At 41.1% G+C, this 22,571-nt stretch overlaps 1 protein-coding gene across 11 annotated transcripts in view; it reads right to left on the bottom strand.

The window, feature by feature from the left end:
• PMS1 (PMS1 homolog 1, mismatch repair system component) overlaps positions 1–22,571 on the bottom strand; it is an 88,102-nt gene that overhangs the window by 27,973 nt on the left and 37,558 nt on the right. For 8 of the 11 annotated variants that reach the window (XR_012664413.1, XR_012664414.1, XR_012664415.1 and 5 more), the window contains 3 exons: positions 16,365–16,481; positions 3,404–3,526; positions 2,377–2,520 (listed from right to left, as the gene is read on the bottom strand). Coding sequence is in view for 7 of the 11 variants with exons in the window: in XM_075118019.1 (XP_074974120.1) it covers positions 2,377–2,520; positions 3,404–3,526; positions 16,365–16,481 (384 nt within the window). In the remaining 4 variants the exon portion in view is untranslated. Of the gene's footprint in view, positions 1–2,376; positions 2,521–3,403; positions 3,527–16,364; positions 16,482–22,571 lie in introns of those variants that run through there. The other 3 variants (XM_075118021.1, XM_048870262.2, XM_048870264.2) reach the window with 2 other exon arrangements.

Raw genomic sequence — 22,571 nt, 5'->3', positions numbered from 1 at the left:
ATACTCAATATAAACAAGCAAGCAAACAAACAAGAGGATCAAAAAAATGCTACCATAGCTAACTAGCAGAGTAAGAGATGTGGTTAGAGGTAAAAAAGCAACCTTTAAAAATGGAAGTCAAATCCTAGTGAGGAAAAATAGAAAGGAACATAAGGTCTGGCAAGTCAAGTGTAAAAATATAATAAGGCAGGACAAGAAAGAATTTGAAGAGCAACTAGCTAACCATAAAAAGATGACAGAAAAAAAAATTAAGTACATCAGAAGCAGGAAGCCTATGAAGCAGTCAGAGGGGTCACTGGATGATCAAGATGCCATAAAGGAGCACTCAAGGAAGATAAGGCTGTTGCAGAGAAGCCAAATGAATTCTTTATATCAGTCTTCACTGCAAAGGATATGGGGGAGATCCCCACACTCAAGACATTTTTTTAGGCATCAAATCTGAGGAACTGTCCCAGACTGAGGTGTCAATAGAGAAGGTTTTGGAACAAACTGATAAGTTAAAGAGTAATAAATCAACAGGACCAGATGGTATTCACCCAAGGGTTCTGCAGGAACTCAAATATGAAACTGCAGAACTATCAACTGTGGTATGTAACCTATCACTTAAATCAGCCTCTCTACCAGATGACTGAAGGATAGCTAATGTAATGCCTATTTTTAAAAACTTTCTACAGGCAATCTTGCAATTACAGGCCAATAGGTCTAACTTCAGTACAGTGCAAACTGGTTGAGACTATAGTAAATAACAAAATTATCAGACCCATAGATGAACATGATATATTGGGGAAGAGTAAACAAGGCTTTTATAAAGGGATATCATGCCTCACCAAACTATCAGAATTCTTTGAGGGAGTCGGCATGCACGTAGACAAGGATCCAGTCAATTCAGTGTAGTAGAATTTTCAGAAAGCTTTTGACAAGGTCACCCATCCAAGACTCTTACACAAACTAAGCAGTCATGGGATAAGAGGGAAGGCCCCCACAGTCAAAATATACAAAATGTCAGTAAACAGGGGTCAGAAAAAGTAAACAGTGAGGTGGCAAAATTTGCAGATGATTCAAAACTTCTCAAGATAGTTAAGTCCCAGGCAGAGTGCGAAGAGCTACAAAAGGTTCTCTCAAAACTGGATGACTGGGCAACAAAATGGCAGATGAAATTCAATGTTGATACATTCAAAGTAATGCACATTGGAAAACATAATCCCAACTATACATATAAAATGATGGGGTCTAAATTAGCTGTTATCACTCAAGAAAGAGATCTTGGAGTTACTGTGGATAGTTTTCTGAAAACATCTGCTCAATGTGCAGCTGCAATCAAAAAAGCTTACAGAACATTAGGAACCATTAGGAAAGGGATAGATAATAAAGCAGAAAATATCACAATGCTACTATATAAAGCCATGGTACACCCACACATCCAATTTTGTGTGTAGTTCTGGTTGCCGCATCTCAAAAAAGGTGTATTAGAATTGGAAAAGATACAGAGAAAGGCAACAAAAATGATTAGGGGTATGGAATAGCTTCTATATGGGAAGAAATTAAAAAAATCTGGGACTGTTCAGGTTAGAAAAGGAGATGATTAAAGGGGGATGTGATAGAGGTCTATAAAATCATGAATAGTATAAAGAAAACGAATAGGGAAGTATTATTTATCCCTTCACACAACGCAAGTATTAGGAGGTCACACAATGAAATTAATAGGCAGCAGGTTTAAAAAACAAACATAAGGAAGTACATCTTCACAAAACACATAGTCAACCTGTGGAACTCTTTGCCAGGGGATGTTGTGAAGGCCAGTAGTATAACTAAGTTAAAAAAGAATTAGATAAGTTCATGGAGGATAGGTCCATCAATGGTTATCAGAAAAGATGGTCAGGGATAAAACCCCATGCTTTGGGCGTCCCAAAATCTCCAACTGCCAGAACCTTGGACTGAATGGCAGGAGACAGATCACTCTGTTCATTTCCTCTGAAGCATTTTGGACTGGACACTGTCCGAGATAGGATACTGGGCTAGATGGTCCATGGTCCAACTCAGTATAGATGTTCTCAGGATGTTGGGCTCTGAAAGGAGCATGGCTGAGACAGGGGCTAGTACAACAGTACACAAATGATCTTTAAAATCAAATAAATGGTTACTCATTTGATTCAATAATTTTCGAATAGTCATGTTACAAGGGCAGTCTATCATATATGAACTACTAAAGCCTCAATCCTGTAAAGGTTAATGCACGTGCTTAATTTCAAGTACCTGATTAGTCACAATGAAGCCAATGAGCTATGCATGAGCCTAAAATTAAACGTGGTAAGTCTTTTAAGATCAGGGCCTAAGTAAGCAAATACCAATTTAAAAATAAATTAAAATATAAATTACCTTATTATGAAGTAAAACTTGAGTTTTATCAGGTGTTAAATTAACATCCACAGCGGAGGCAGGTACAGTAATATGAATAAAGAAAACAGGGTACGAACGAGAAGAATCTTTATGTGACTTCAGATTATAGTACTGTCGAACCAGCTACAGATAAATGCAACAAAGGAAAGTCAGTAAAAGTAATAAAATAGACCCAAAAGGTACAGAAGCAAAATACTACACTATACAAACAGTTTTTAAATTGTATTTTGTCAATTAAAGAAGATACTAAAACAATTAAGTTAAAAATGTCCTTTTGGGGAGATCTGCGCACCAGGAAAATCCTCAGTAGGGCATTTGCACGTGGTTTCCACTGCCTTTGTGCCATGTAAATCCCAGAAAATCTGCTCCAAAGTATAAACTGTGGCTCCATGAACTTTTTGAAATAATATATGTAGCCCACTTGATACATTTGGAGAAAAAGGTCCTGTACAGTTCTATTCAGTGCCCAAAGTGGACAGGAGATCCAGCACTTTTTTCTAGGGCAACTGAACACCATTATCTCAGAATTTAAAAAAAATGAAAATATATATGTTGTAATATTTTGAAATAAATATTGTTTTCTTTGAGAAAAGAAAAAGAATGAGAAGGTGGAACCCTGGCTGTGCCTAAGATTTTCTCCAGGTCTCTCTCCCTGTTTGGGATATAGGAGGGAGAGGACTTGTCTGACTTGACTCTTAGAGGTTATGAACCTGATTTCAGGTTGTGTTGAAGAAAGTTTCACATAACTTTGGGCCCCAAGTGAGAATTATTTGATTTCTTCCATCACAAAAAAAGGGGCTTCGCCGTAGTCTTTAATTTTGTTCCCACAATCAATTGTAGTGCAAATAATAGTGTTTAGATGCCTAAAGCACCCAATTTGTGTATGCATTTAGACTTTCAAAAGCTAACGTTTGCATCTTCAATTAATTTACACCAGCTATCGATTGTGGGCAGAAAGTTAGAAACCTCTCTTTATTCTATTGAATTAGAAGCTGGGGTATCGTACCTTTAATATTTCCTTTTGATGTACTGGCCGACTGTTTATATAGATGAAACTCCTTTCTGAACTTGAAAGACTTGTCAAAGAATTGTCTGATTCAGGTTTTGGAAGAAATCCAGACAGAAATACCTATAATTGTAAAACGAGTACAATGATCAATAAGAGAAGTCTCCCCACACATTTTATTTGTAAAGAAAACAGATAAATTAATTAGCGCAAGATTCAAATGACCCAAACATTCATTATCAAAATTATCAAAGAGAAATCAAGAAAAGAATTCTTTAAAAAGAGCTGAAACAGTTTATGTTTTGCCTGTATTCCTGTTGAATTTATTGGGAAATCCTAGGCCCAGATCCTCTGCTACACCACAGCATCACTCAGTGCAGTGGAGGCGGTGTTGATTGGGGCCTAGAGAAGTGGCTTTACGCCATCTTTGCTCTCTCCCTTTCTAATCCTTGGAGCAGTCTCAAGGGCTATTCTGCAACAAGGAACTGTCAGAGCATGATGCCACCTTTGTGTTCGTCTGATACCTATGGTTGCCAGTTTGACCCCTGTACATTTTAGAGGCATCATTACAATGACTGTTCCATAGGCGGGAATTGCTCCAGACACACCCACCCTCTCCTGCTCTTGTCCATCCTCTACAATGGAAGAAACCAGGGCAACTGTAACATAAAGCAGACTGTATCAGTTCTCTGCTGGCCAGGGATTCCCCCACATTAGGACACCCTGAAATGGTTCTGTGCGGCCAGCAGCACAAAGCAGCTTTAAAAAGGCCAGCATCTGGTCCCCCAGGTCAGTCTTACAAACAGATGAATATTCAATTCACTTTGCTGCATACTTTTTAAGTGATGTCAAATTTACGACATCTAAACAAGAAACCCCTGAGGCATTCTGATGCCCGTCTGAGGCATTCTGATGTGTTCTTTTACACAGATACTAGGGTAGTCTCATTTCAAGATGCCAGCACATTCCTTGTGATCTACCTGGTAAAGCTAATGTTTGATAAAACACTGAACTCAGAGGATTGATAAATGATTAGCAATGGAATATGGGGCCCTTTGCCCCTATCGTCTCTAAGTCATCAGTTCAAATTCAAGACAGACTCAACACACATTAATGTTACTACCATGATGCCTATACCGTAGCCTGTGTGAAACTGGTCTCCAGTCCAGTTCCAAATAGACATCATCCACATTGTAAAATTTTCTGCAACAACTGGCATGCTAGTTGGCAGGTTCAGCAGGGAAGCCAGGGAATGAATGGAATGGGGATTAAGCCACTAGCTCACTTCCTTGGTTTAGGGCTGAGACACACTTGCAAGCAGAGTGGGGAAACTTGTTCTGCAATTGCCTCTCCTGTACGTGTTCTACCTGTAACATGGGTGAAATAGTCAAACATGGATGTCTAAAGCTAGGCACCTAAAATCAAAGTGGCCTGATTTCAAAGATGCTGAGCACCCATGACTCTCACTGACAGCTTTGTCAGCATACTGGTATTGAACCAAAGCCCACTGGTTCCCTAGGCAGCACACCTAGCCTCTGTGCCACAAGGGTGTGCTGAACCATCACCCCAAGTCAACACTAGTCACTGTCAGGATGCCAGTATTGAACTCAAGCCCATCACGCCCTTAGGCAGCATCTCTAGAAACTGCACCACAACAGTGCACTGTATTGCTGCCCCTGACCAATAGCCTTAGTCCTAAAGGCCTGCAACCATGCCCAAGGCCCCTGACTGGCTGGATAGAGAGCATTCTCTTTAGGTACCTGGACTATATAAAGTCCTCAGGAGGAAGTGGAAGATGCCTGAGCAACGGGCCATTGCCTGTGAGTTGCTGCCTTGCCTGACGCTGCCTTGCTACCTGACCCAACCTTGCCTACAGATCCCGCCAACCCACATCCTTGGATTGGATCTCCCAGCTCCTGAGCCCTGCGAGAAATCCAGCCATTGCCCAGGACTCCCTTTAATACTTATAGACTTCCTGGCTAGCATGTCACCCACACATCACTTGAACACAGAGCTCTGGTCTGCCTTTAGCCCACTTCAGCCACTGGGCACTACAAGCTGTGAGTGCTCAGCACTTTTGAAAAATCAGGCCAGTTTGATTTAGGTGCCTAACTTTTGGAACCAAGACTGAAAATTTTGTCACAGCCTTTTTTATTAACTTAAATCAAAGCTAACAAACATTTGAAACAGAACAGATAATCAACCCTTTGTGATTCCTGGTTAGCTACTTCACTTCAGCAAGCTATTCATTCCCCTAGCCCTGCAATGAACATTCTGTGCCAAAGCTGGAGTGTTCTGGTCAGCAACAATTATACACATAACTAAATGCCACTGGTCAAATTAAAGAGGTGTCAACTGTCTGTTGGATCATTATCAGGAAAAACAACTAGCTGCTCTCTTACATTATATTCTGCAACTCTTTCACATCCAATCTAAATGTCACTTTGTTTTATGTTTTAGCTTCTTTTTTAAATGTTAAATACTAGACACAAGTTAAGTCACTTCAAACAATAACTTTGCGAAACAAATGGACAATGTTAAAACACTACTGGAAGGCTCTAAAATCAGGCAGTTAATAAGTTGCCATATTCAGATTTAGTTGACTGTTACTAACTGTTTAAAACTGTCATAAATATAAAGGGAAGGGTAACCACCTTTCTGTATACAGAACTATAAAATCCCCCCTGGCCAGAGGCAAAACCCTTTCACCTGTAAAGGGTTAAGAAGCTAAGATAACCTCACTGGCACCTGACCAAAATGACCAACGAGGAGACAAGATACTTTCCAAGCTGCGGTGGGGTGGGGGAACAAAGGGTCTGTCTGTCTGTGTGATGCTTTCGCTGGGAACAGATCAGGAATGCTCTTCAGAACTCCTGTAAAAAGTCAGTAAGCAATCTAGCTACAAATGCGTTAGATTTTCTTTTGTTTAAATGGCTGGTAAATAAGCTGTGCTGAATGGAATGTATATTCCTGTTTTTGTGTCTTTTTGTAACCTAAGGTTTTGCCTAGAGGGATTCTCTATGTTTTGAATCTGATTACCCTGTAAAGTATTTACCATCCTGATTTTACAGAGGTGATTCTTTCACTTTTTCTTTAATTAAAATTCTTCTTTTAAGATCCTGATTGCTTTTTCATTGTTCTTAAGATCCAAGGGTTTGGGTCTGTGTTCACCTATGCAAATTGGGGAGGATTTTTATCAAGCCTTCCCCAGGAAAGGGGACGTAGGGCTTGGGGGGATATTTCGGGGGGAAGACGTCTCCAAGTGGGCTCTTCCCTGCTTTTTGTTTAACACACTTGGTGGTGGCAGCATAGGGTTCGAGGACAAGGCAAAGTTTGTACCTTGAGGAAGTTTTTAACCTAAGCTGGTAAGAATAAGCTTAGGGGGTCTTTCATGCAGGTCTCCACCTCTGTACCCTAGAGTTCAGAGTGGGGAAGGAACCTTGACAAAAACTATTTGGGAAGTCAGCGTGCACCATAACAGAGTTAATGAGTGAAGATTTCTAAAACTGGATTGCTCTGGTAAAATTGTCACCTATTAAATATGATAGGAGGTATGTCATACATATGTATGATAATACGAAGTTTTAGAAAAAATAGATAAGCAAGGGATCTTGATTTTAAGTTAAACCAGTTGTTTAAAGTGACACGATTATTTTATTATATTATTATAGGTGGGGTTTGTAGCCCCACTTCCCATTATATGACCCTTATTTCAAGTTTCAGAGTAACAGCCGTGTTAGTCTGTATTCGCACAAAGAAAAGGAGTACTTGTGGCACCTTAGAGACTAACCAATTTATTTGAGCATGAGCTTTCGTGAGCTACAGCTCACTTCATCGGATGCATACTGTGGAAACTGCAGAAGACATTATATGCACAGAGACCATGAAACAATACCTCCTCCCACCCCACTCTCCTGCTGGTAATAGCTTATCTAAAGTGTTCATCAAGTTGGGCCATTTCCAGCACAAATCCAGGTTTTCTCACCCTCCGCCCCCCCCCCCCCCAACTCACTCTCCTGCTGGTAATAGCCAATCCAAAGTGACCACTCTCTTTAAAATGTGTATGATAATCAAGGTGGGCCATTTCCAGCACAAATCCAGGTTTTCTCACCCCCTCACCCCCCTCCAAAAACCACACACACAAACTCACTCTCCTGCTGGTAATAGCTCATCCAAAGCGACCACTCTCCCTACAATGTGTATGATAATCAAGGTGGGCCATTTCCAGCACAAATCCAGGTTTTCTCACCCCCTCACCCCCCCCCCCCCTTTTCCACACGCACAAACTCACTCTCCTGCTGGCAATAGCTCATCCAAACTGACCACTCTCCTTACAATGTGCATGATAATCAAGGTGGGCCATTTCCAGCATAAATCCAAGTTTAACCAGAACGTCGGGGGGGGGGGGGGTAGAAAAAAACAAGGGGAAATAGGCTACCTTGCATAATGACTTAGCCACTCCCAGTCTCTATTTAAGCCTAAATTAATAGTATCCAATTTGCAAATGAATTCCAATTCAGCAGTTTCTCGCTGGAGTCTGGATTTGAAGTTTTTTTGTTGTAAGATAGCGACCTTCATGTCTGTGATTGCGTGACCAGAGAGATTGAAGTGTTCTCCGACTGGTTTATGAATGTTATAATTCTTGACATCTGATTTGTGTCTATTTATTCTTTTACGTAGAGATTGTCCAGTTTGACCAATGTACATGGCAGAGGGGCATTGCTGGCACATGATGGCATATATCACATTGGTGGATGTGCAGGTGAACGAGCCTCTGATAGTGTGGCTGATGTTATTAGGCCCTGTGATGGTGTCCCCCGAATAGATATGTGGGCACAGTTGGCAACGGGCTTTGTTGCAAGGATAGGTTCCTGGGTTAGTGGTTCTGTTGTGTGGTATGTGGTTGTTGGTGAGTATTTGCTTCAGGTTGGGGGGCTGTCTGTAGGCAAGGACTGGCCTGTCTCCCAAGATTTGTGAGAGTGTTGGGTCATCCTTCAGGATAGGTTGTAGATCTTTAATAATGCGTTGGAGGAGTTTTAGTTGGGGGCTGAAGGTGACGGCTAGTGGCGTTCTGTTATTTTCTTTGTTAGGCCTGTCCTGTAGTAGGTGACTTCTGGGAACTCTTCTGGCTCTGTCAATCTGTTTCTTCACTTCTGCAGGTGGGTATTGTAGTTGTAAGAATGCTTGATAGAGATCTTGTAGGTGTTTGTCTCTGTCTGAGGGGTTGGAGCAAATGCGGCTGTATCTCTTGGCTGTTGACGATGGATCGTGTAGTCACCTACTACAAGACAGGCCTAACAAAGAAAATAACAGAACGCCACTAGCCGTTTGTGTGTGTATGGGGGTGGGGGGGTGAGAAAACCTGTATTTGTGCTGGAAATGGCCCACCTTGATTATCATGCACATTGTAGGGAGAGTGGTCGCTTTGGATGAGCTATTACCAGCAGGAGAGTGAGTTTGTGTGTGTGGTTTTTGGAGGGAGGTGAGGGGGTGAGAAAACCTGGATTTGTGCTGGAAATGGCCCACCTTGATTATCATACACATTTTAAAGAGAGTGGTCACTTTGGATGGGCTATTACCAGCAGGAGAGTGAGTTTGTGTGGGGGGGGGCAGAGGGTGAGAAAACCTGGATTTGTGCTGGAAATGGCCCAACTTGATGAACACTTTAGATAAGCTATTACCAGCAGGAGAGTGGGGTGGGAGGAGGTATTGTTTCATGGTCTCTGTGCATATAATGTCTTTTGCAGTTTCCACAGTATGCATCCGATGAAGTGAGCTGTAGCTCACGAAAGCTCATGTTCAAATAAATTGGTTAGTCTCTAAGGTGCCACAAGTACTCCTTTTCCTTATTTCAAGTTGCTTACAACTTTGCAAAACTTTAGCTGTTTGGGTTGCATCTGACTTTTTGGGGAACATTTCACCTAACATGGTTCAGCTCATTCAGAGAAGAGAGGTAGGGAAAAACATATTTTAAAAAAATTATGGTGAGCTCTTTCTTTAAGAAGTTCTAGCCAACCCATGCTTTGGGACCTTAGATTTGATGGGTGGGTCTTTGAGTCAGGGATGTGCCTTTTGCAACCCCCATGAAAATTCACCCAAATTTGGTCAAGTTAGAAGACTATGGAAAAAGATCAGTTTGCACATGCTCAGTAGAGACTTTCTAGATCACAGCTTAATTCCTCAAAGATTCTGTCCACACTGGGCATCCTCCAGGTATGGGCTGAGGACGACTTTCCTTGCAATTGCAGTTCCCAACTGTTCTGGGCCATGCTGGGTCCAGGTCCAGACCCAGCAGCTGGACTGAGAGCAGGGAGCCTGCCTCTCCTGTGCTCTTAATGCCCTGCTGACATCCAGGCAGCCACTGAAGTGGAGGGTGCCCGATGCAAAGGCAGAGGACACAAGAGCTGGACCTGGTGCAGGAGGGAAAGGAGTAGAATGGGGCAAGGAACCTGGTGAGGGGAGACTGAGGCTGGTGGGGGAAAGGGAAACTGGGAGTTGATGGGGGAGACTGGGAACTAGTAAGGTGGGGAGGAGGTGATAGGAATAAGGGAGAATGAGAGATCACAAGAAGCCAGGATGCAGAAGAAGAACTGGGGCAGGCTGGCAAAGAGATTGGAACGAAGAGCTTGGTGGAATATTGAGACTGGACAGGAGGCCCAGTGAGGGAGAGTGGGACTGGGAGCCCATGGGGAATGTGAGCATGGGGATGCCTGGATTCGGGGTAGGCTGCACAGATCAGATGAGGAAATGGGAGAGGGGAACTAGGAATGGCTGGGCAAGGAGACTAGGACTGGGAGTCCAGAAGAGGAGACTAGGACTTGCTGGCAATGAGACAGACTGGGATGAGAAACCTCAGAGTGGAGACAACAGGTTGATAAGGAGAATGTAAATGGGACAAGGAGATGGAGCAAGGCAAGACAAGACTGGGACAGGTTGGAATGAAAGGCAGAAGAATCTGTGCCTACTAGAGCGTACTTCCCTCCAGAGTCTGAAATGGAACCAAAGATTCCTGAGTCTCATAATTCCTCTAACGTAAGTAAACATATGTAAAACTCTCGGGCAAAGCTTATCATCCCCCTTTAGTGCTGGTCCATAGAGGATCACAACCTACTACTACTATCAGTTACTCTCTTAGCTCAAGTGGGAGGGGACGGTGAAGTGGATCCAAAGGTTCCAACCCTGCTGATGACTCATGTGGCTCTCAATATGATGCCACATGATAGAATCATAGAAATGTAGGGCTGGAAGGCACCTTGACAAGTCATCAGGTCAGTCCCCTGTACTGAGGCAGGACCATGTAAACCTAGATCATCCCTGTCAGGTGTTTGTCCAACCTGTTCTTAAAACTTCCAATGATGGGCATTTCACAATCTCACTTGGAAGGCTGTTCCAGAACTTAACTACCCTTATAATTAGAAAGTTTTTCCTAATATCTAACCTAAAGCTCCCTTGCTGCAAATTAAGCTCATTACTTCTTGTCTTACCTTCATTGAACATAGAGAATAATTGATCAACATCCTCTTTATAACAGCCCTTTACATATACAAAGACTTATCAGGTCCCCCCTGAGTCTTCTTTTCTCAAGACTAAATGTGCCCAGTTTTTTTAATCTTTTCTCACAGTCACATTTTCTAAATCTTTTATCATTTTGGTTGCTCTCTACTGGACTCTCTCCAAGTTGTCCACATCTTTCCTAAAACCTAGTGCCCAGAACTGGGCACAGTGTTGCAGTTGAGGCCTCACCAGTGCTGAATACAGGACAATTACCTCTCATGTCTTACATACAACGCTCCTGTTAATACACCCCAGAAAGATATTCGCCTTTTTTGCAACTGCATCACACTGTTGACTCATTCAATTTTTGATCCTATTATAACCCGCAGATCCTTTTCGGCAATACTACCACCTAGCCAGTTATTCCAAATTTTGTAGCTGTACATTTGATTTGTCCTTTTTAGGTGTAATATTTTGCACTTGTCTTTATTGAATTTCATCTTGTTGAATTCAGACCAATTCTCCAGTTTCTTAGATTTGTTTTGAATTCTAATCCTAACCTCCCAACTGCTTTCAACTCCTCCCAGACTGGTGTCATATTCAGATTTTATAAGCATACTCTCCATTCCATTATCTAAGTCATTAATGAAAATACTGAATAGTGTCAGACCCAGGACAGACCTTTGCAAGACCCTCCCAGTTGATGAGTACTCTTTGAGTCTGGTCTTTCAACCAGGCATGCACCTACCTTATAATAATTTTATCTCTAGACCATATTTCCCTAGTTTGTTTATGAGAATGTCCTGTGGAATGGTCTCAAAAGTCTTACTAAAATCAAGAAATTTATCACTTTTACTGCTTCCCCCTTATTCACTCTGCCAGCAACCCTGTCAAAAAAGGAAACCTGTTCTTGACAAATTCATGCTGGCTATTCCTCACAACCTTATTATTCAGCAGGTGTTCACAAACTGATTGTTTAATAATTTGTTCCAGTACCTTTCCAAGTATCAAAGTTAGGCTGATTGGTCTATAATTTCCCGGGTCCTCTTTGTTTCTCTTTTTAAAGACAGATACTATGTTTGCCCTTCTTCAGTCTACTAGGACTTCATCCATTCTCCAGGAGTTCTCAGAGATAATTGCTAACAGTTCCAAGATTGCTTCAGCCGTTCCTTAAGTACTCTAGAATGAATTTCATCAGGCCCTACTGACTTGAATACATCTAACTTATCTAAATATTCTTTAACCTGTTCTTTCCCTATCTTGGCTTGCATTCCTTCATGGAGAATCTGTTTTTTTCATTTTGATTGTTTAAACAATCTAGGAAATTATACACCCACATTCACACAGTTAAAAGAATGTTAAGTTTGCAAAGTGAAGCACTCAAAAGTTAGGAAATGCCAGAATGAAGGTTAGCTGTGCAACCTTAATCCTGTTTCTGTGTGTGTGTGTGCGTGCGTGTGTATTATGGTACAGTCTTCAATTACATGATGAAATGATATTTTTCCAAAAAGATGCTTGCCTCATTCAGTGCTCAGGTCAGATGAATCAGGATGGGGATGAATCAGAGTTGTATAATAAAGGAGCCTTGTCTGTAGGGATCCTGCTTCATTTATTTCAAAAGTTGGGAGGTGTGTACTGAATGAGGCAGGTAACTGCAGGAAGAGAAAGGACAGTCTCAGAGATAAGGCAGCTGAATTCTGCCCAGCAGAACTAGATTCTATCCCTGCCTCTGCTACAGAGTCCCTGTGTGATGTTAGGCAAGTCACTTAAACCAAATTTAGCAAAGGTGGTCGCTAATTGTGTGTTCCTCATTTGCTGGGTGCCTCAATTAAGACCCTGAGGTATGATCTGTAGAAGTTCTGAGCAGTCATGGAAGACGGGAGATGTTCCAGAAGACTGGAAAAGGGCAAATATGATGCCCATCTATAAAAACGGAAATAAGGACAACCTGGGGAATTACAGACCAGTCAGCTTAACTTCTGTACCTGGAAAGATAATGGAGCAAATAATTAAGCAATCAATTTGCAAACACTTAGAAGATAATAAGGTGATAAATAACAGTCAGCATGGATTTGTCAAGAACAAATCATGTCAAACCAACCTGATAGCTTTCTTTGACAGGGTAACAAGCCTTGTGGATAGGGGGGAAGCAGTAGATGTGGTATATCTTGACTTTAGTAAGGCTTTTGATACGGTCTCGCATGACCTTCTCATAAACCAATTAGGGAAATACAACCTAGATGGAGCTACTATAATGTGAGTGCATAACTGGTTGGAAAATTGTTCCCAGAGAGTAGTTATCAGTGGTTCACGTTCGTGCTGGAAGGGCATAATGAGTGGGGTCCCGCATGGATCGGTTCTGTTCAATATCTTCATCAGTGATTTAGATAATGGCATAGAGAGTTTCTAAAGTTTGTGGACAATGCCAAGCTGGGAGGGGTTGCAAGTGCTTTGGCGCATAGGATTAAAATTCAAAATGGTCTGGACAAACTGGAGAAATGGTCTGAAGCAAATAGGACGTAATCCAATAAGGACAAATGCAAAGTATTCCACTTAGGAAGGAACAATCAGTTGCACACATAGAAAATGGGAAATGACTGCCTAGGAAGGAGTACTGTGGAAAGGGATCTGGAGGTCATAGTGGATCACAAGCTAAATATGAGTCAACAGTGTAACGCTGTTGCAAAAAAAGCGAACATCATTCTGGGATGTATTAGCAGGAGTATTGTAAGCAAGACACGAGAAGTAATTCTTCCGCTCTACTCCGCACCGATTGGGCCTTAACTGGAGTACTGTGTCCAGTTCTGGGCACCACATTTCAGGAAAGATGTGGACAAATTGGAGAAAGTCCAGAGAAAAGCAACGAAAATGATTAAAGGTCTACAAAACATGACTTATGAGGGAATATTGAACAAATTGGGTTTGTTTAGTCTTTCGGAGAGAAGACTGAGGGGGGACGTGATCACAGTTTTCAAGTACATAAAAGGTTGTTATAAGGAGGAGGGAGAAAAATTATTCTTCTTAACCTCTGAGGATAGGACAAGAAGCAATGGGCTTAAATTGCAGCAAGGGCGGTTTAGGTTGGACATTAGGAAAAACTTCCTAACTGTCAGAGTGGTTAAGCACTGGAATAAATTGCCGAGGGAGGTGGTGGAATCTCCATCATTGGTGATTTTTAAGAACAGGTTGGACAAACACCTGTCAGGGATGGTCTAGATCAGGGGTGGGCAAACTTTCTGGCCCGAGGGCCACACTGGGGAATAGAAATTGTATGGAGGGCCATGAATGCTCACAAAAGTGGGGTTGGAGTGCGGGAGGGGGCTCTGGGGTGGGGCTGGGGATGAGGAGTTTGAGGTGTAGGTGGGTGCTCTGGGCTGGGACCGAGGGGTTCGGAGGGTGGGAGCAGGGGTGAGGGAAGGGGACTGGGTTCTGGCTGGGGATGCGGGCTCTGAGGCGGAGCTGGGGCTGAGAGGTTTGGATGCAGGAGGGTGCTGTGGGCTAGGATTGAGGGGTTTGGAGAGTGGGAGGGGGATCAGGGCTGGGGTTGGGGCATGGGGAGAGGCTCAGGGGTGTGGCCCCCGACCCAGCACCCCGGCCGGAGCATCAGAGCGGGGCTGAGCAGCATGGTGCAGCTCCCGACCCAGCTCCCCGGCTGGAGAGGGCCCGAGCCACTTGATGCAGCTCAGGGGCCAGCTTAAAATGGCCGTAGTTTGCCCACCCCTGGTTTAGATAATACTTAGTCCTACCTTGAATGCAGGGGACTGGACTAGATGACCTCTCGAGATCCCTTCCAGTTCTATGACTCCATGATTCATAGATGCAATGGAAGCTGTGCTTTGAACACACAATGTACTTTGTAATGCTAAATATTCTGGAAAATCAGATCCTGAGTGTTTCAAATTGGGCACCCAAAATTAGTGGATACTTTTGACCTCAATGTCTCTATGCCTCAGTTCCCCATTTGTAAAATGAGAATAATAATATCCCCAAACCTCATGGGGTGTTGCAAAAATAAATTAATTCATATTCCTGAAGCATTCAAATACTATAGTGATGAACATCACAAAAAGCCAATGAGGAAATTAACAATTCAGCCTTTAGACTAGGGTTTGAATAGCATAAAATATAAAAGACATAGGGTCACCCATTGAACAATAAGGAGAAAACAAAATATTGAATAGCTGTTCCTTAAATAAGCATCATCCATTCTGTGCACTGAATGAGGCAGTGGTCTTGTGGAAAAGACAGCATGTGATCATGTAATTAAAGCCTATATTAAAATGCACATGCACAAGGGAACTGAATTAAAGTTGCACAGGCAACCTTAATTCTGGCATTTCCTAACCTCTAGGAAGCCTGAGCTTGGGCTCTCTTCCTCCTCCAAGTTCTAACCAAGGCATATGTAATACCTCACTGATCTACCAGCTAGTGGTTTGACCATTTGTCTGCTCAGGTGAACTCACATAGCTTCCACTTTCCTCTTCCTTCCATTCCCTACTTATTGCCTCAGAGTCCTCCCACATAAATGCTGAATGCCCACCACATACCACAAATACTGCGTTTGCCCATTGGAGTGGTTTCTTTATAGTCCTGTTCCTATGCCACCTGTCAGAGGAGAGCACAAAATCTAAAGCAGTTTCACCATCCTACTTCAGTATATACGAGGGTTCACATAAGATTAGTTTAAGACATCTGAATGAACAAATTAATAAAACAATATTCTTATGGACATGCTAAACAACCATTTTCACTAGATAGATTATGCTTCAATACACTTTATGCTAGTCTGGTCAGCCTTTATAGCTGCAAGATAAAGAACAAAATTAACCTTTACTAGACAAGAGAGGAGCGAGTCATTCGATTAAGTGATATCTACAACCAAATAGAGGCTTTCTGAGTTAAAATATACCTCCGAAAATATTAGTAAGGTATCTCCTGCAAAGGAAGCAGCAATTGCAAAGCTCTCATTAATATAAATAGGAGCACAGTAAGATCTACGCAGAGCATTTCTGGAAATTGTACCCGTTAACTCCTTTAAATTTAGATTTAGGGGAAATTTTGCACATCTTCCTTTAAAAATATTTTTTGTTGTTTTTGTACAGATACCTCTACGCTCTGTATTGTAAGATCCTGAGATGCCATGGTGATGATAATGATATGAAAGTATAGATAACTAAACAGGCCACCCACCTGCACATAGACCATGTATCCTACACTAGAGAGTACACAGTAATCAGTAATTCTGCATTTGTCACAACTATTTTTGCTGCCATCTGGTCACTGCCACGTGAGTCTTGATTTGATGATTCTTGGAGAGCACTTTCAATCATCAAACCAATTAATTTTAGGGACAGAGCAGAAAAGGAATTCAATCAATTTTAGAAGCCTTTTCCTTTTAAATGCTGGGTTTTGTTCTTTGTTGGTGGGTTTTTCATGGGGGCTGGGAGAAGAATGTTTAAAAATTTACCTCAGGATCTTCACAGTGATGTTGAAAAGGTACCATGCTGCCCATAACGGCAGTTCCCAGAACTGACATAAAGGACATTTTGTGATCTGACACCCTGGTCTTTTGCCAAATAACTGCCTGAAACAAAATGGCACAGAGTCAAATTTTTGACATTATATTTAAGTTTGTTGAACTCAAGTCATCTGCAACATTACATGACTGAAAACATATATACACAACTGCACACTTATACAGGACATGTAACATTCTATTCTTTGATCCTCTTGCATTCATAGCTTTAGAATGAACATACATGTGACAGTACTTTATGATATATCATCTCATAAAATCTTACTCCTAGTTTAAATAAAGAACAAGAAAATGAAGGAATCTGTTCCCACATATATATATTAATCATTGATGTAACTTTAACTTACAAGGATTTCTGCAAGAATTGAAATTCGTGCAATTGCTGAGAAGTAATCAGCAAAAGAATTTATTATGGATCCACTCTGCCCTCACATGCATTCATGTAGTCAGTGGGTTTGTATGGCTGTAACTGTATCAGATTGGGGTCCTAAAAATGCATCTTGCATATTCTTCATACCGGCTGGCATCATAGTATAGAAGTTGTGATGCTTATAGTACCATGGCCAAAGTATAAATCACTGGCCTGGGAATCATTAGGTTAGGTTAGTCATTAGGTTAGGTTAGGTTTCTGTTCCTAGACTCAGTGTCTAACTGCCACTCTCTCTGCCTTAGCTTCTTTATTTGTGTAAAGAAGGAAACTGTGCTTGCTTACTCACACCTTTGTAAAGTGCTTAGAGAAGAATAAAAAAAGGCTACATAATTAATTATACACCTTGCTATGCTGGTGTAAGCCCCTAGATAGATAAGTTACACTGGATTTCAGATCCCAGAGAAGACAAGGCCCAAGACAGAAGTACAGTCTTAGCTTTGAACCTCTTAGCTTTTGTCATTTTGTGCCAATGTTAACATAGAAACTTGCATTTTAGTTAATCCCCTATTTTTGGGCAAATTAGAAGAAGAAATGGGTGGTACGTATTACGTGCTTTTATTTTTTTTTTAAATTGCTCCTAGATAGCTATGAGTTAATACGAAAAACGCTAAGGACTGCTGCTCCTGTTACCATCTATCCTGATCAGAGACATATTCAGGAATTTAAGATACAGGTATGTCTACAAGAATTTAGTTTTTGGCATTCTGGGATGTAAATCTACCCCACACTAGCCCACCATACACTAGCCATGTGGACCATGCTATGGCACAGTTCCCTAGTGTGTTTTAATCTACTCCCATTTCAAAGTGGGAGAGATCAAAGCACACTAGAGAACTTTTAGTGCACAGCAGCAGGATCTATACAGACACTTAGCATGCAGCAAGCTAGTGACAGGTAGATTTACATCCCAGCTTGCCACAAACTAAGTGTTTGTGTAAACAAATCCACAGATGAATGACTTGACAAACTACAATAGCTTGAGCTCCCTCAGAACCATTAGTCTCTCAGCAAATATCTGTTACAGACATTATTGACATACCTTAGTTGAGGTTTTCAAAGTAAACTAGAGGATTTAGCCACACAACTCAGGTTGAGATTAATGGGAATGGTCTGACTAATCCCCCCTCCTAGTAAGCACTAAACATCTTTATAATTATACATAGACTTTAACCAGTGTTTCATGTTGACTACAGTTATCAAATAGCTGCATCTAAGTGTGTTTTAGTGTGCAACATTCCCCAAGTGCTTCAGCACCTAAGCACAACAAGATAGATTAAGATAAAAAGATGTTAGATTTAACCTGAAATTCCTTTGCGTTACAATGCTGAATTTAAAGTGTCCTAATATGTGCAAGGAATCCAAGAAATACAAAGTGAGTTCATAGTATTCAAGTACCGGATAGGATTTAAAAATATGGTAAGTGAGCAACAAATATACCTACAACCTCAAGAAATAAATACAGAACCTTAAAATCCCACCTGTCCTCCAAGGTATTTCCTTGCCTTGCAGGGTGCATTCCATTGAAGAACACTAAATTCCTTTAAAAGTGATACTTGCTTTCTGCACAACAGATGGAATGTTCAGGCTGCAGGACTGCAGATATAGGAGACTACAATTGCTCCCCAGTCTTTATTTCTTCTAATTACACATCAAACACATTGAGCACCATTTGTACTGCTGGACTTGCTACTTGAGTCCAACTCACTTAAGAGTATAAGAATATAGTCATAAGGGGCACTGTGACCATCACCTTCTCCTTCCACTGCAAGCTTGAAAAGCCCTGAATTTAGTGGCTCTGGTTCACTGGTGGTGGACAGCGGGATAAGAGCCACATTTCTAGGAATTCCATAGGAGCTCCACTGAGGTTTCCACTGTGCTACTGAATGGTGAGCACGGTAGACAGAGGGACAACGGCTGCCTTGCGGATTTAGCAGCAGCTCTGAAGTGGTATTGCTGATGCTTCATAGAGTGAGTAGTGGAGGAGGGAAATTCTTACTCCCTGCCCCATAAACATCCTCAAAGCAGTGAGGAAAGAATTTTCCCTTTAGAGTTCCTCTTTAAAAAAACATATTTGTTACTGCTTCTATTTTGAGTTATATCTACATTTTAAGTGATCAAAAGTGCCAAGCAATTTATCTTTACTAGATATTATATTTTAAATGTGTGTGACCAAACTGAGAAAGATGCTCGTGACACAACTAATATAAATGTCACACTGTTTATTTTAGCTTGTATTAACGTGATGCCACAGGTACAGATATAAATCCTAGCTGCTGATTAATGCAAGGATGTCATTACACTGCCTGACCTGCTGAATGGCTGAAAAAAGCTCATTTCAATAAACTGCCTTAAGAAAGGTATGGAACATAAAAACTTACTAAATGCAAACTCTGTAAAAGAGGAAACTGCTAATAATTTGGGGGCACATTTTTACTGATCAATGTTTTCTTAAATATCAGGATTAAAAGCTGTAGGCAAAACTCCTAAATCTAGTTACTAGAACACGTTAGCTCAAAGTTCTCACATTGCAGAGGTCAGTCAACTAGTTAAACGTGCGTATCGGATAACCACACAACAGATTGGTTTAGATTCATTTTCAGAACTGGCTGCACACTATGAAACAACACGGCATGATACTTTAAAAATAACTGGTAATCTAAAGAATACATTATAAATGAACTGACTTCACCAACAGGTTTTGAAAAAGAAGAATCAAAGCTGTTAAGAAGCAATGCTACTTATATTTATTTATTTTTGAAAGTGTCAGTACTCCCCAGTGAGTTTCCTGCAACAGTTGATTTTTATAACCTTGGTTATATGCTGAAATTGTGCTAAAAATATATACACACACACCCCCTTATATTTTCTAGGTCACATAAGCCTGGTGTCTGCGATGAGCCAAGTAAGAATCTGACTCTAGTCAGTATGATGACACTGCAAAAACACCCTAATTAAAGATATATTATTACATACAGACCATCTTAGGTTTTGTTGGAGCTCACCAAATATATCCTGCCTCCCTCCCCATTTCATTGAGGGGCACTGCATGAATTAGAAGGCATAAAAAGCCAAATGCATATAAATATCTATTTCACGGGCATAGATTAGTGTATTGACACATTCGGTATTTGTGTATACAGTACGTACATTTTCTTTAATTATACCCCCCCACACACACACACTTCATTCAGACCATACATCTCTGTTGCTAAATTTTAGAGCACATACATATAGGCCAAGATTATTCCTGGTCTTTTGAACAGGTGCATAATAAGTGGGGGAAGAGTCCCTTATTTGCATCCCGCAGCAGAAGCTGGGAACAATGCTTTTATGCTCATGAAGAACATGAGTTCTTCAGAGTCATCCTTTCCAAAGACAGTAGGGAAGGTCATAGGGCCAGACCCCGCTCCTCAACCAGCCTTGTTTTTTAATACTCTGACCAGCAGCCATGTTAATACTTTTACCAGCATAATTGGTTGCTGGTTTACCAACAAAAGAGAAAGCTAAATCTAATAGTCAAAACAGAGAACTGGAGGTCAGGGGAACCGGATTCTATTTCTGTCACTGACTCAAAGTGTAACTTTCAGTGAGTCACTTAACCTGCCTGAACCACAGTTTACCTAGCTGACAAATGGGAGTAATTAATGTTTCCTGCCATTGTAAAGCACATTGAGATCCTTAGCTGAAAGGTGATACATCCATAAAGGTTATGTCTTCACTGCCAAAAAAAAAAAAAAAAGGTGCTCATTTACCAGGTGATAACTAACCCGTGCTAGCTATCATGCTGTAAAATCCTAGTGGAGACAAGTTTGCAATCTTTACCGTAAAGTAGCTAGGTGAGGGAAACATAATGCGGTAAAAACAAGAGTGCCTTGTCTCGACTGGCATTTTACAGCACAATAGCTAACGCATATTACACGTGGTCCTGAATAAGAATGGATTTAAGTGCATGCTTAAGTGTTTCTTGAATCAGGCCACAAATCTTTTTTTGAAAAGTGGAAAGAGGCTGCTGGCTTTTGTGGGGGTTTTACAGGATGTGTATATAGACACTGCAACTTTCCCAAATTTTCCTATAAAACTCCAAATTAGCTGGTTTATTGAAACAGAAAAGTGACAAGCTAGTGACAGCACTCAGCAAGTGTTACGTAAAGTCATGACTAACCACTGAAAGATAAATATTATAGCCTGTCTACTAGGAGATATGGAAAATGAAAATAAACTGGCAGGAGAAGTGGTTGGAGCCGTAGGGAAGGTAAAGAAACAATTACACCACCTTCTTACGGTGAATCAATAATCATTAGTACATTTTTATGGGGAAGAAACTATAGTTGAGAGTCTTGTCAAGGTAAACCTAAGGGCATCTAAATTAAACTTACATTACCAAACTTTCTTCTGCTTAGCAGGCATACACATGCATGTTGGATTGTCTCCCTGTTCTTGTCAGCATTAGTGTATTTATATGTTTAACAATCTGCCTTGCTCCCAAGAACAGGGCAGACAGAGCAGAGACTGAGAAGCCTGGTCCAGCAATCTGGGTTTGTTGGCGGTAAACTGCCAAGAAGAATTGGTATTTTACCTGTGTGGCAGGCATAACTCACAGATTTTTCTTCAAGTTCAGTAGATTTCTTTTTAATTTTAATTTAGGGTACATGACCTCTTGAGCCTTTCAAACAGATTTAAACTATTTTTAAAAATATCCTCAACAAGAATGTGCTTGTATGTTAAATTTCAGCTCAAAGGAAAGGCCCACTCAAAAACACAAACGTATTCCCACAACTAAAACCAACACTGTTTAGTTTAAAAAAATATATTGACAACAGCAGAAAACCAAAACAGAATCTAGAGTTTGCATTTATAGGAAGGAAAACATAACAAAAAGAAGAGGTCTCCAAGAACTTGCAATATGTGTAAATTCTTTGTTTATAGTGCACAGACACCTAGCTGCAAGAGCAGGCGTATTTTTTTAGGGAGGAAGAACAGCTGTCAACTAAATTCAAAAAGACAGGAAGATAAAATAATCTTAATAACCACTTTCTTTAAAAAAAAATTCAGTTTTAAAAATTGTCAAGGTTATTTTATTTACACCAAGCTGAAACTGGAGCATTGTTTTTAAATAAATGGTAAATTCTCTCTCTTATGGAAAGAGATCTTTTGCATAATCATCTTTTGGAATTAAGTTTAATAGCAAGTGCAGTTTTTAATAGTAACTTAAAACGGGGGAGGAATCTCTCCCCCAACCCTCAACTCTTTCAAATATTTTAAGGATTCCCTAAGGATTAAGGACCAATTGTCCTATCCATTCTAAAGGTGGAAGGCATCCAAAAAGGTGTGGAATGGAAGACTGCCACCTTCATGGCATTAGCTTCTCCTTTTCCACATACATCTCCCCCTGGCCCCCAACACAAACACATGCCTCAGTAGGTATCAGACACTGCAGAAAGGAAGGGGTGGGCTACCGGCAAGTTTGGGGGATAGTAATTTTCCACAGCATTATCCTCCCCCAACCCCACAACAAACCCAAGGGATTTCCTGAGTAAATTAATGCTGACTCCTTGAGCACTCACTTACTCACTCAGGTGTCCCCTTAGCGATGTGAGCACACCCTCCCAAGGAGGGAGACATTTCAGAGAAGCAGGTGGTGGAGAAGCTCTTGGCACCACGATGCCTATAAGAATCATGCTTGCTAAAGAACTGGAAGGCGTCAAGAG

This window comes from Caretta caretta, chromosome 11 (genome assembly GCF_965140235.1).
Source record: "Caretta caretta isolate rCarCar2 chromosome 11, rCarCar1.hap1, whole genome shotgun sequence".
In the NCBI taxonomy this organism is placed as follows: domain Eukaryota; kingdom Metazoa; phylum Chordata; order Testudines; family Cheloniidae; genus Caretta; species Caretta caretta.
Note: the sequence above shows the minus strand (reverse complement) of the source record. Positions and strands in the feature narration are given on the sequence as shown.